This window comes from Heteronotia binoei, chromosome 1 (assembly GCF_032191835.1).
Source record: "Heteronotia binoei isolate CCM8104 ecotype False Entrance Well chromosome 1, APGP_CSIRO_Hbin_v1, whole genome shotgun sequence".
Lineage (NCBI taxonomy): Eukaryota > Metazoa > Chordata > Lepidosauria > Squamata > Gekkonidae > Heteronotia > Heteronotia binoei.
In genome coordinates, this window is record NC_083223.1 from 88,941,248 (window position 1) to 88,955,102 (window position 13,855).

At 40.8% G+C, this 13,855-nt stretch overlaps 1 protein-coding gene across 3 annotated transcripts in view; it reads left to right on the plus strand.

Moving 5' to 3' along the window:
- The first annotated feature begins 303 nt into the window (after positions 1-303).
- KLHL32 (kelch like family member 32) overlaps positions 304-13,855 on the plus strand; it is a 117,058-nt gene continuing 103,506 nt past the window's right edge. Inside the window, exons 1-2 of one of the 3 annotated variants that reach the window (XM_060237385.1) lie at positions 304-491; positions 13,011-13,101. In XM_060237385.1, the coding sequence (XP_060093368.1) occupies positions 13,079-13,101 (23 nt within the window). In that variant the 5' untranslated portion in view covers positions 304-491; positions 13,011-13,078. Of the gene's footprint in view, positions 492-13,010; positions 13,102-13,855 lie in introns of those variants that run through there. The other 2 variants (XM_060237406.1, XM_060237396.1) reach the window with 2 other exon arrangements.

The window sequence follows — 13,855 nt, forward strand, 5'->3', positions numbered from 1 at the left end:
TTACGGCCTCCGAATTCCTCTTATACGCAGCGTCTGCAATCTCCGGCCACCCAGGGCCCTGCTCTCCTCCCGTGGGAAGGACCGGGTAGCAAAACGGGGTAAGTCGGCGAAGATCCCAATGGAGTTTCTCGCAGCAGCCGGCCCGCAGTCGCGGCAGACGGCGAAGAAAGCCTCTTTTTCCTCCTCCTTTCCCCAGCCGACCTCCAGGCTCCTCCTCCTGCAGGTGCATTCGGCCGGCTCCAGCGAACAATGTGTGCTGCTGTCGCTCCTGCGCACTGGCGAAGAGGGGACCCGGCGCGCTGTGCAGCTGGAGGGGGGGTGGGGGGAGAGCGGTCCCGGCGGCTGAGTGCACTCCATGCCGCTTGCCTGTGAGAAGCGCTGCTCCGCGTCTCTGCTGGCGGCTTGTTTTGTTTTCCTCCTGACACTGAAGGCCAATCAACAGAGCGGACTGCGGCGCTGAGGCGGACTCGCTCGGCAGCTCTCCTTGAGAGGTGAGCGAAAACCTGGCTGGACTAGGAGACGGCCGTCGGGGTTTGGCTTTGGCTGTCACTTAATCTGGAGTAACTGGCTAATTAGCCTTTGGGGAAGGGTGATTGGCGCGTTTCCCGGGGAAGCTACGAGGGACGGCTCTGCAGTAAAAGGTGGGCCTGCTTAGCGGGAGAGCGCGGCGCCTGGAGGAGCAGCGCCGCATAAATCGAAACTCCCACTTTAGTTCGCCAAATCATTAAGCAGCGCTTTGTAATCTCCCCCCGCCCCAGCCAATAAAGAAGGCTTTGCCGGTGTTGCTTGGTTGCCAGGGAAACATCAGCAGCCTCAGCCAAATCCTGTTTACTCGGAAGTAAAGCCTACTGAGTTCAGTGGGATCTACTCGCAGGCAAGCGTGCCCAGGGTTGTAATACCTGCCTGGGTTCGACACGTTTTCTCAGTTCAGTCAGTGAGGCTGAATTCCTCTCAACACTGCAGTGAAACCACGGGTGGGGGAAGCAGGGATATTTTACACACACATACATACAGACACCCCCTTTTCAGGGATAACCGGTTTGGGTGGTGAAATGTGAAGGAAGATGAGTTTATTTTATCTGTAATGATTTGTGCAGAAGTAATGTTGACAGGGTAGCTTCTGCTGCAGCATAGGTTGAGAAAGGCACCACATCAGCATCCCTTCTGTGCAGTTATTAAAGGAATAGAAGCTTTTTTTTGTCTTTGTATTTGGCCATTTCATTAGCCATAACCCCAGGCTATCCCACTGATTCATTTCATTAACTGTCTGCAAAGGAAGATGAAGGTTGCTTACAAAGTTGTAGTAGTGAAATCCTTTAGGAAGCCCTACACAGAACCTATTCAAGGAAGGAATAGTTACAACTGTAGCCCTTTGGGTTATTTCAGGACTTCTAGGGAGTAAGTGGTTTGTGGCCTATAATAGGCAGATATATGTAACTGACAAACAGATGGCATTGGGAGGTGTGTTTGTGAGAGGTGTAGTGTAAGGAGGAAGCTTGATAAAAGATTAAGATAGGGGCAAAAAAAATACATAGGGCACCACCCTTTTAAAGGCTTTCTTAATAACCCCTCCCTGTTTGTCAGACATTGCTCTGTTTTAATCCTTAAGTAGCCCCTTATTAGTGCTTTTCAGACATACGGTAATTTAAGGGTATACAGAATGGGAGCCTGACAACTGCATGGGGTTGTGATATACTTGGTTGCCATATTGTCTGAAAGGGGCAGTGTGAAGAGATTCAGCTTTGGTACATGTGGTCCAGACCCCCTTCCCCCCCCATCAGTTTTGGGTGTAATTTTTTTGTTCAGGGCTCTTTCAGATAACATAACTATACATATTGGAAAGACTGTATGTAATGTGTGGTTTAGAAATGCGTGGTTGGCAGGCTCATAACTTTTTCTGCGTACTCCCTGTTTATGGTTTGATATACCTAATGCAGGTGCTGACAAATTTCCTTTAGCTCTGGGAGTCAGTCTGAAAATTCAGGTGCCAGACTAATTTTTCAGCCTTCAGGTGTTTGTATTTTAACGACCATATTCTCTAATCAATGCCCTCGCAAAGCCTACCACTGAACACTTCACAGTTTCTTGTAATTTTATTCAAGCTGTGATAGGACAAGTGCCTTGAAATAAATAAATATTGTTGTCATAATAAAATAACTGCTGAAAATACTTGTTACTGCAATGAAATTCTTGGGCACCATGGCTTCCTGGTGCCTGGGATTTGTCAATGGACAGTTACCAGAGGTACCAGACCTGCTGCACAACTAAATGGAGGCCAGTGCTTAAGAGCCTGGTTAACTGTTTTCCTGTAAATACATTTCCAGAAAATTGAGGAACGATGGATGTATGTACTCCAGCTAATCCTATTGTCATGGATGCCTTTTCTCTATAGCATTTTTAGGTTGTCATCTTGGAGCCACATGGTATTTCTCAAAAAGGGGGACTTGGTGAATGTTCCTCTAGATCAGGGGTGGCCAAACTTACTTAACATAAGAGCCACATAGAGTAAACGTCAGATGTTTGAGAGCCGCAAAGCATGAACATCAGATGTTTGAGAGCCACAAGGAAGGAAAGGTGGAAAGAAAGCAAATGGATGGGGGGAAGAAAAGTGGAAAGAAAGCAACTTTAACTATAAATGCATTCTCCAAGCTGCCAGGTGACCTGGTTTGGAGAAGCGATTTAAAGAGACAAATACCTTCTGCAAGCTGGCCGACGGGGCAGTGGGGGCTTCGAGAGCCACACAATATCTGTGAGAGAGCCACACGTGGCTCCCAAGCCACAGTTTGGCCACACCTGCTCTAGATGCTCATGCAGTGTTGTACTGTGACCACTTTCATATATGAAAAAATTGAGGCAGGAGAGGCTCATTGCATGCTCAGAGTACTAGCCAGACTACAGTGAGTTGACCCACTTTATAATTTGAGGAATTTTTGAAAAATGGGTCAGCTCACTGTGGGTTGCTTGGATACAAGGTGAACCATATAGAGAGGTGAACCATTTAGGAGACTGTCTCAGGTTGATTTAAGTTTTCCTATTCCACCCTTTTAAAATTGGGGTTTTTACTCAGGGGTTGGTTCCTTTCTTCTAAAGGATTCCTGTGTGTTTAATAGTTGCATAACAGCAGAAATTTGTATGTGCAGCTTTTCCCAGGGTGGTATTGCAATTATTGGAAAAGCTGCATTTGCTGAATTTGTTAGGCGTAGAAGACCTAAGAATGTTTCCCAAACTTATATTTGCCTTTGTGATCGCTTCAAAATGGACTATTACTTTTAATCTTTCCCCTAATTTGTATTTGTCTTGGTTATTGTGGGAAACTAGGAGGTACTTTAATTCAGCTTCTATACAGAATTGTAACTTCTGGTTGAGAAGTTAATTTTTAACATGTCATGAGTGGTGGTAACAAGGTGAGATTTGCTTCATTAACACTATGGTTTCTGTTTCTACTGAAATCTTTTATTTTACCATTTTGTCATTGATTTACATGTCTTTTATACTTTATGGCGTAAGTAGGCAGTGTTTTAGGACTTACCAGTTTTCAGATTAAGTGAAAATGTTCTGCTGAAACATCATGATTGTCAGGACCAAAAGTAGCTCTTATTTCTCTGGCTTCAGCTGCTATCCACCTTGTATCAACCTCCTTGCTTTCCTTTCAGTAGTCAATACCTGTGTGAGTTATTGTGGAATAATTATCATTAAGAGCTGTTGAGGGCTCATTATTTCTTCCTTGAATTTCTGAGAGAACCTTTTGAGAGGAGCTAGTGTGATGTAGTGGTTAGATTAGGTTGAGTTGTGTTCAGACTATATTAGGACTTGGAAGGCCCTGGCTTGAATCCCCACTAAACTAGGAAGGTCACTTGGTGACTTTCTGTTAGCCTGATTTACCTCATAGAGCTGCTGTAAAGATAATGGGGAAGGAGGAGAATATAAGAGATTGGATTTATACCCCACCGTTCACTCAGAGTCTCAGAGCGGTTTACAATCTCCTTTCCCTTCTCCTCCCAACAACAGACACCCTGTGAGATGGGTGGGGCTGTGAGAGCTCTTTCAAGAACTATTGAGATCGCAGCTCTATCAAGAACTATGACTGACCTAAGGTCACTCAGCAGGTGCATGTGAAGGAGTGAGGAATCAAACCTAGTTCTCCCAGATTAGAGTCCACACACTTAACCACTACATCAAACTGATACAGTTATTATATATGCCACCCTGAACTTAGAGAAACCCCAAGATATAATTTCTAAAGATAGAACAAAAGGTAGTGGTGAAAGTAGAATACAGGCAAATCACTAGAATGATCCAAGAAACATTTAATGTAGATATAGGCTCTACTAGGTGCTATGAGGCAATAAGCTATACTACATTTTGTTTGGTATATAACATAACACATGATGTGGATTTTTATGTTGTGTTGCCCCTCCCTGCAGCTAATGATGTGAGACACAGCATGTAATATTACAAATTGTGTTCTCCAAGGTCTGGCAATTCAGTGTCTTTTGTCACTTCAAATTCTGTCTTTTGAATACCAGTAAGTATTTATGGGATCTCTGACAAATATGCAATGTCCCTTTATTGCTGACTGGGATGATCCATTTGGAAGGTCCATTGTTGATGGAGATTTGGGGTTGCAGTTAGCCCTAAGTGACCCTTTTGCACATACAAAAGTAGAGGGAAGAGTAGCTCATTGCATGTTCAGATCACTACCTAGCCCATGATGAGCTGATCCAGTTTGTGGATATTTGAATAATGGGTCAGCTCACTGTGAGTTGCTTGGCAATATGGACACAAGGGGAACCACGTAGGAGAGCAGTTTGGGATTGATTTCATTTTCAATTCCTCTGCTCTAAAAATGGTTGTTTGACTTAGTTTTGGATTGTGTTCCACATTCTATCAATTTGCGTCAAGATTTATAGCACCTTTTAAAAATTAAAATTTAAAGATGCTATAAATCTTCAAGCAAATTGATAGAATGTGGGAAATGGTACATTTCCTTTGCTTTGTGTCATCTAGGGTTAAAATTACATCTGCCAAAATCTGACTCTTCTGCTCCCAAACACTCAAGATAATAGTTTATGCTGTCTTATTCTGTTTCCTGCAAGAACGGTTCTTGGAAAAAGGTATTAAGAACACTTCTTGGTACATCCCCTTAGCAGATGCTTAGAATTAGATACTCACTGTAAAATAGACACTCCTTTTATGGATACCACCAGTTGTCTTGCTGGAAGCGAATATTAGAAATGTATGCATTGTACATCTTTTGAGGGAAGAATATCAGGATCAAGGTCCTCACCAGGGCACGGTATCTTTAGTTGGAAATGTGTCAGAAATATGGACTGTTTTGACCGTCTTCTCAATAGCTAACTCTGTTTCTTACTTTCCCTTCCTATTTCATCTTCATGATTTGTTCAGGAGGATATTTTTATAAAATGAACATAATTGTAGTTATCATCTGGAAACTTCTAGTCATTGAGCATTGTTTTTTGTATATATTACACTGTTTTTTTGTATTGTTATCAAATTATTTAATCCTACTTTATTATATGTATTTTTTTTAGTATATTCTCTAGTTCTGTAATCAAGTTTCTTTATCCTGCATTTTTATTGTATGTATTGTAGTGTTTCTATTGCATTGTTTCTGCCTTGAGTCTCATGGAGTATGGCAGGCTATAAATTAAGTAAATAAGCAGTTTAATAGAATGAACAGTTGGCATTACTTGCTTAGGAAGTGCGCGTATAAAATTTGTAAAATCGACAGTCTAGAATAAAGTAGCTTTTAGTAAAGTTTTTTTTTAAAAAAAATGCTTCTATTAATGCTGTACTAGTACTTTGCTTGCTGGGGGGAAAGTGTAGATGACTGGGGAAGGCAATGGCAAACCACCCCGTGAAAACGTTGTGAAAGCAACGTCATCCCAGAGTCAGAAGCAACTGGTGCTTGCACAGGGGACTACCTTTACCCTTTAGTTCTTTAGTCTCTTGAACCAAATAAGCCCACAGCTTGGTTTGACACAGTCTCTGTGTGTTCTATTGTTTTTTTCACCCTTGATTGTATATAAGCCTGCATTAAGGCTTACTACACGGTACCAGTTACAATGAACATATGAAGCTGCCTTATACTGAATCAGATCCTTGGTCCATCAAAGTCAGTATTGTCTTCTCAGACTGGCAGCGGCTCTCCAGGGTCTCAAGCTGAGGATTTTCATGCCTACTTGCCTGGACCCTTTTTGGAGATGCCAGGGATTGAACCTGGGACCTTCTGCTTACCAAGCAGATGCTCTACCACTGAGCCACCGTCCCTCCCCTATGAATTAAGAACTATTGGAATCATCTTATGGAATCCATGGCTAGGATAATACAAAGGTGGTTTCATCTCTTTCTTAAATATATTGCAAACACAGGTTGGCAGGGGCAATGTTTTCAATAGTATTTGGTGTAAGTTAGGAACATTGTGGCTGAAAGTAGAAGAAAGGCATTTCTTGCTATCTGTTTTTACATAAACCAAAAATAGTTCAGGTGGCAGAATGAACATATGCAGAGCAGGAGGTGAGAATGCAGTGGCAAGGTCTGCTTCCATCATTGCATTCATTAGAACACATGCATAGAAGTCTGTGCCTATACGATTCTCTCCAAATCACTGGAAACTTTCCCTTTTCAGGAATCCTAACTACATGGAGAGAACCTTATGAGTAGTCTCTGTACTATGCTCCAATGAATCTGCATATGTGGGGGTACATACGCTACTCAGATTCTGTTTATCTTAATTATTCTATCCCTCCCTTCCAGAATGTATAAAAAGAGCTACAGAATGTGGATTCAGATACTCTGTCTGCTGATAAGGTCTTGCACAAGTCACCAGCTTTCAGTCTGGGTTCACGGTTATCAAATGTCAGTGTGAATTCCACAGACATTGATGAAGCATTCATGGGAAAGTTTTAATGTTTCTTATCTATATAAAATGGAGGAACAGTGTAAGCTGTTTTGGGTCCTCTTTGGGAAGAAAGTTTGTGTATGAGTGAAGTTAGATAAATAAATAACAGTTTGGAGTGGGGAAGGAATGGTAAAGACTGGATGTCAGGGTTCTGCATGGGATTGGGTACTTCAGTAAACTGCACGGTTATCTGGCTTGCATAAAGGCTGCCTTTTGTATGACAAGGGCAGCTCCATGTGTTTCAACATAGATCTTTTCCAATCATATAAAAAGAGGGCATGGTGGGCTTATTTTGGTAGTGTGTGGGAGGAAGGTACTAAGCCCAAATTTGCCCTGCTTATGAATGACTGTCACTAGAATTTTGACCTTACCTAAGTTCTGCAAATAAGAGCCCTGTGGCACAGAGTGGTAAAGCTGCAGTACTGCAGTCAGAGCCCTCTGCTCACAACCTGTGTTTGATCCCAGCAGAAGCTGGTTTCAGGTAGCCGGCTCAGGTTGACTCAGCCTTCCATCCTTCCGAGGTCAGTAAAATGAGTACCCAGCTTGCTGGGGGGAAAGCGTAGATGACTGGGGAAGGCAATGGCAAACCACCCCGTAAAAAGTCTGCTGTGAAAATGTGAAAGCAACGTCACCCCAGAGTTGAAAACGACTGGTGCTTACCTTTACCTTTAAGTTCTGCAAAGAACATGAGTATGTCCACCTGATCGAAAACCCTGCCTTTTGGGCTTCCTGTTTGCACAGAGAAAGCCGACTTCTCTAACTTTGATGATAACAAATTCAAACAGCCTTGTAAGAATTGAGACAGGACTCGGAGAGGAGTTATCTACCCTCTGCTTTACTTGCCTTTTCCATCAGCTGCTTGCTGCTGGCACAGGCAGCTTGCCAATGGGCTGTATTTTCAATGCAGGGGTGCTAATATGGCTAAGTTGTCATTTTTTACTGACCTCAGTCCCTTGTCAGCAGCTTCACATTTGCAGAAATTTACTCAATGAAACTGTTTCTCGACATAAGGATAAGTAATGGAAGAAACTTCACATGCTTAGCATATGTCTTCCCATCTTCCTACACTCACTGTGTGTGGTCTGTTGATATATATTTAAAAAAAAGATTAACAACAATATAACTCATTCAAGTGGAAATTATCATTGAGGGTAATGTTGCTATCTTACTGTCTTTCACATGGCTCCCACCTTTCCCAGATAATATCCTGTGTCCTGTGATGTTTGACCACTTGGTTTGTGGGTTGTCTGAAGGTGGGAAAGATTCATGGTTGTCTCTCCCTATGGTTGAGATCTGCCCCATAGCTGAAGTATAAAAGTGACTGTAAAAAAATATTGTTTCCTTTCCCAATCTCTCATTTATTTATTTATTTATTTATTTATTTATTTATTTATTTATTTATTTATTTATTTATATTAGGATTTATACCCCGCCCTTCTCACCTAAGTGTCTCAGGGCGGCTTACAGCATAATAATTCAAACTTTTGAAGGCTATCTCATGTTCCTGGTGCTGTGTGAGCTGTAATGTGTGGTTATTCTTTTTGTTAAGTTTATGGTCAGACTACAGTGAAAATTGCTTGAAGGTATATAAAAAAGAATTCCCAATGTTTGTGAGCAGGTTGATGTCCTTATTATGTCTGAAACATTTTCAGTCCCAGCCTGCTTTATATGGAATAAGTGTAGACAGAATCTTGACAATAAAGCACACCGTTAGGAAGCAAGTGGATCTGCTGAGAACATTTGGAAAGGTTTAAAGTCAGGAGTTGTTGGTTTTGAATGGGATTTAAACACACTTTGATTTGTGCATAGAATACCTCCAAGCACATGTCTTTTCACCAACGCCTCTTTATTCTTGCTGTGTGAAGTAGTATTGATTTAGAGGTCCCAAGAATGAAATCAAAAGCATTTGAGATTCTGCTTCCTCCCCTAGTATAAAATATCTGTCTCCTGTATAAGTTTCAAATGGAATGGCATTTTCAGCTCTTCATAGAAATCATTATGACCCAGGCACTTCAAATACAAATTTAAAAAAGATTGTTAGCTCTGAGCATATTTTTTTTCTTAATAAGAGAAATTTTCTTTTTAAATTAAAAAAACAAAACAGAACAGTTTCAGCATAGCTCCCAGTAGTTTTGAAAGACTGGAGTTACTCAGTGCTGTGCCTGTAAGGTTGTAGCTCTAATCTGGTCATAACACCCTTCCTGGGGTGAAATATGCTTTTCAAGTCAGCATATCCTTTCAAGGGCAGTGTTGCTCACTGCTGTGTGGTAGATCAAAGCAGCTGGAATCAAATGTCCTACAGGACAGTGCCTGGATTTATTAAGGCAGTAATTGCTGATCGTGCTGACACTATCAATAGTAATGTTAGAGCATAACCTCTGAGAACTTTCTAGGTTTTTAGAGCACTGGTATACAGTACAGAAAGCACCTTTTAGGGTAGAAGCAATGTGCATTTTCTCTGCAGCATAATATTAGGATGATCTACCTAATAAAATGCTTCAAGTAAAGATGCAATGGTAATGTCCACATAAGTGTGATGTAAGTGATCAGAATGTCCTTCGTGTCTCAAAGACAACTAGTACAGAGGACCTTATTGATAGGGCAGTTAATCAGGCTCATAATGCTTGATGTCGTTTTTGCCTTTTTCTCCATCAGCCCCACTAAAGCGTGTGGTAGCAAAGGGCTTCCTGTGTAAGCCATAGTTCCAATAGATGATGCAGTGGAGAAGTAATTTTATTAGTTTATTTAAAATGTAGTATCTCTTATGTGAGAGAACTGGGTCGCACTTTGATTTCTGTCTCCTGATTTCTTTGGATTTTGTGGTTGTGATTGATGACTGGCAGAGGAATGTGGATGAACTGGAAAACATAGGGTTGGGGGCTACGGCTCTTCATAAATTGATGCAATCATTTGAGGATTTGATATTTAATTCATGCACACTTATACTGCCTCGTAACCAGGAGTTTTTTTGAGCAGGAATGCATAGAAACCCAGTTCTGACTGGCTTGGTGTCAGGGGGTGAGTTCCTGCTGGGCTTTTTCTGCAAAAAAGTCCTGCTCGTAACCATAAGTTCTCAAGGTGATGTTCAAGGGTAAAAACAATAAGTAATGCAGTAATATCATTAAAACAAGACAAACAGCAGCAGCAGTCACTAATTCATTATTATAAGCAATTGTCTGCAATAACAACACACAAAATGCCTCTCAAAGTAATCACAACAGCAGCAGCTAAACTTGTTTAAATATTGCTGAATGCAGCAGTAAAATAGGAATTTAGTTAAACTGCATTGAAACCCTAGCAAAAATATGCTTCTTAGGTTAGCAGTTTAAAATACTGCATGTGTTACTGAAGAAGAGCATGTATTCAGAATGCACAAAATACTTATTGCAAATTATCCCTGTAAAAGGTACTTGAGGCTTTGTTCTTCTGGGCTACTCACATATGCAAGTTATTGCTTGACTTGCTGAAAGTGCATGAATGAACCTGACACAATGTACTTCTACAGTTGCTCAGGTAGATTCAGATAGGTATCCATTGTTCAGTTGCTCAGGTAATTAGGGAAATTGGATGTGTGGTGATGCTCTGTGCTAGAGGGTACTATTAGTCTGGATCCTTCTTTAGGTGAATAGTTAAGCAGCCAATGCACAGAAAATAATTGTGCAGTTCTAGCCATTAATTTTGAATCTTGTATAGAAATACTGAAAAGTTTGAATATAATGAAAAATTTCTTTGGAAAATCCCCCTTCCCCAGCAGAGAGGACTGAGGCACACGTATCTAATGAAAATACTGTTTTACCCTAATGCAAACTTCTAACACAGCAAAATATCACCCATGGATGTACATTTATTTGTAAACCTCATCTGGGAACAATTATTTGCAGGATTTGCATCATCTGACTTAGGCTCAGTTCTCTGTTGCTCCTCCCTCTGTTTCATTTGTTGTATAGTACTCTTGTTATGTGTGTGTTAAGTGTTGTCAAGTGGCCTCCAAACTTATAGTGTCTCCATGAATTAATGACTTCCAAAACATCCTATCATTAACAGCCATACTGAGAGCTGTGGAATCCTCTGTTGGATCAATCCATAATATATTGGATCTTCCTCTTTTCCTTCTGCCTTCCAACTTTTCATAGTATTGATGACTGATTTTGCACTCACCTTATACCACTCTCACATTCGTCTTCTCAGGGTGGCTTTCTTCCAATTTCCCACTATCTGCCCCAGGGCTGCAGCAAGGATAGTCCTTTTTATGCAACAAACAAAAACCGCTATAAACCAGTTTCTGTTTGCACAAAAACACCAATCCTTGCTGCAGCCCCAGCGCAGATAATGGGAAATCGGAAGAAAGTCGCGCTGAGAAGACGAACATGAGAGCAGCGTAAGGTGAGTGCAAAATTGGTCTTTTCCAGTGACTCTTGTCTTCTCATAATATGTCCAAAGTATGATAGCTTCAGTTTAGTCATTTCAGCTTCTAGGGAGAGTTCACACTTGATGTGATTTAGAACCCACTGTTTTGTCATCTTGGAAGTCATCTTGGAACTCTCCTCTGATAGCACATTTCAAATGAATCCGCTTTCTTCCTGACAACTTTCATCACTGTCCAGCTTTCACACCCATATATAGTAATAGGGAATACTATAGTATGAGTTATCTTGACCTTAGTCACTAGCAACACATGCTTATACTTAATATTTTTTAGCTCCTTTATGTCTGCTGTTTCCAGTCTCAGTCTCTGAGTTTTTGGTTGCAAGAGTCCAGTAGCACCTTAAAGACTAACAAAATTTGTGACAAATTTTGTTAGTCTTCAAAGAACTACTGAACTCTTGGTCTTTTCTTCTGCTATAGACAGACTAACATGGCTACCCATTTTGAGCTATCCCTTTTGGTTAATGAAATCTTGAACACTTAATTTCTTCATTGTCAACCTTAAAGTTTTATAATTGCTCAGTTGTCATTACTTTTGTCTTCTTGATGTTCAGCTGTCATCCTGCTTTGGCACTTTCTGCTTTAATCTTCATCAGTAGCTGTTTCAAGTCTTCACTGTTTTCTGCCAGTAAATGTGGTGTCATTGTCATATTTCAAGTTATTAATGTTATTTCACCAATTTTCATTATACCTTCATCTAATCCCATTTTCCTTATGATATGTTCTGCATACAGATTGAAATGATGGGGACTCAGTGCACTTGTTAGATCCATGTTTCCTAGGAAAACCTGCTTTAAAGTTTTCTTTTCTACAACTCTTTGAATCTGCTGCTTTGTCCTTGTGTTGTAACTGTGCCTGAAGAATGGGCACACAATAATTATTCCATCGTAGCATTGCAGCTGATGTGGTTCCATGCCATGAATCTCTCTGGTTTTGTTGTTTACTGCAATCTGCCTCTTGTTAAAATCAGTTGATGGGAGCACATGCAGCCTTTGCTTTGTCAGCTGTACCAGCTTCTGTTTTTTTCCTGGTCCCACCTTCTGTTTTTTTCCTGGTCCCAATGCAATGTCCCATTTAAACCTTTTGGATTCCTTAGAAACATGTTAACCCCCTTGCCTATCCACTTGTTAAATCAGGCTGAAGTTCAGTTACCATTGCATGCAAAATAAGCATCTGTCGCTAGAAGCAGGGCCCCAAAGCTGTGGTATTGCTTCTCTTCACTTTCCCTTGATGGACTGCAAAAACCTTCATTTCTCATTGGGTCCCTGGGATTCCCTTAAAGAGAAGGGGGGGTTTTTTGTTACTGACAGAAATATATATTATATGTAGATGTCTGTAACACTCCCTCTCTTGAAAATATTGTGTGTGTCTATATGTGATTTAATCATGTAATTCTTTTATATGTGTAGGGGTTAATCTAAAAGCAGCTTTCTAGAAACCATTCAAAAAGTGGCATATTTTTAAAACAAAGTCAAAGTAACCTTTAATGGCATACAACAATTTAACAAGCAACCAGCAGCCAGCAACAGCTTGTGAGGAATGATGGTTGATTGTATGGCATAAAAATATATGGATTTTGAATCAGACCTCCTCAAAGGTCTGCTTTTGTAGTCTGCCTCTTGAACTTACAATTCTCATTGTTGTTTTCTTTCTTTCGCTCTAGCTGGAATGTGTGCTGCTTTCTTTCCCAATTACTAAGAAGCGAGAGATTCAGAAGTTCAAAGCTGAAGGATGCCGTCTGAGGTGTGCCTCAGGTATTGTTCAAGGGAGCTGCTCCAGTCAGATTTCATGTAGTGTGTTTCCATTACTCAGTGCTCACCTAGAGAATGGCAGTGTGGCAAATGCATAGCTACATATTACACAAAAGTGCATCAATATGACAGCACCAGAGAATGCCCACGAAGACTTGTTTTTGCAGTTGAGACAGGCTTTGGAGGTTTTCTCTGGAACTTTGTTTCTCCACAGGAACATTGACTTAACCTATTAAATATTTGTTCTTCTGTGTTTTCTCAGCTCATTTGCACATTGAACACATTGACATAAAACGATCTGTCTTCCTGCTGGGGAGGGAGAAGGCAGATGACTGAACATCATTGTGTTGCTTCTCATGGCTCAGACACCAGATTGCCATTTAAACTTTGGCTACAGACTGTTTTTAGCGTGGGTAATCATCACTGCAGCAGAAAGAACAGTCAGATTTATTTTGGGGGGCCCAAACTTGGTAAAAAGAAATGAAACAAGGTTTGATTAAGGAATGAGCTTGCTGTCAAAGCTGCTGTGATGGGAATAATGTACAAAATAGGAGGAGGTCATTTTTACAGGTCATCGATCTGATTTAACGTTGCTTTTAAATACAGCATATCTGATTATAAATGTTATCTCTCTTAGAATTGTGTGAAGCTTCCCCTGGTCTTAAATTAATTGAATCTTGTGGGAACAATTCATGTTAGACAGTTGGATTTAAATGTATTTATATATTTGAAAATGCCCCACCTTTCTCTAAGACAT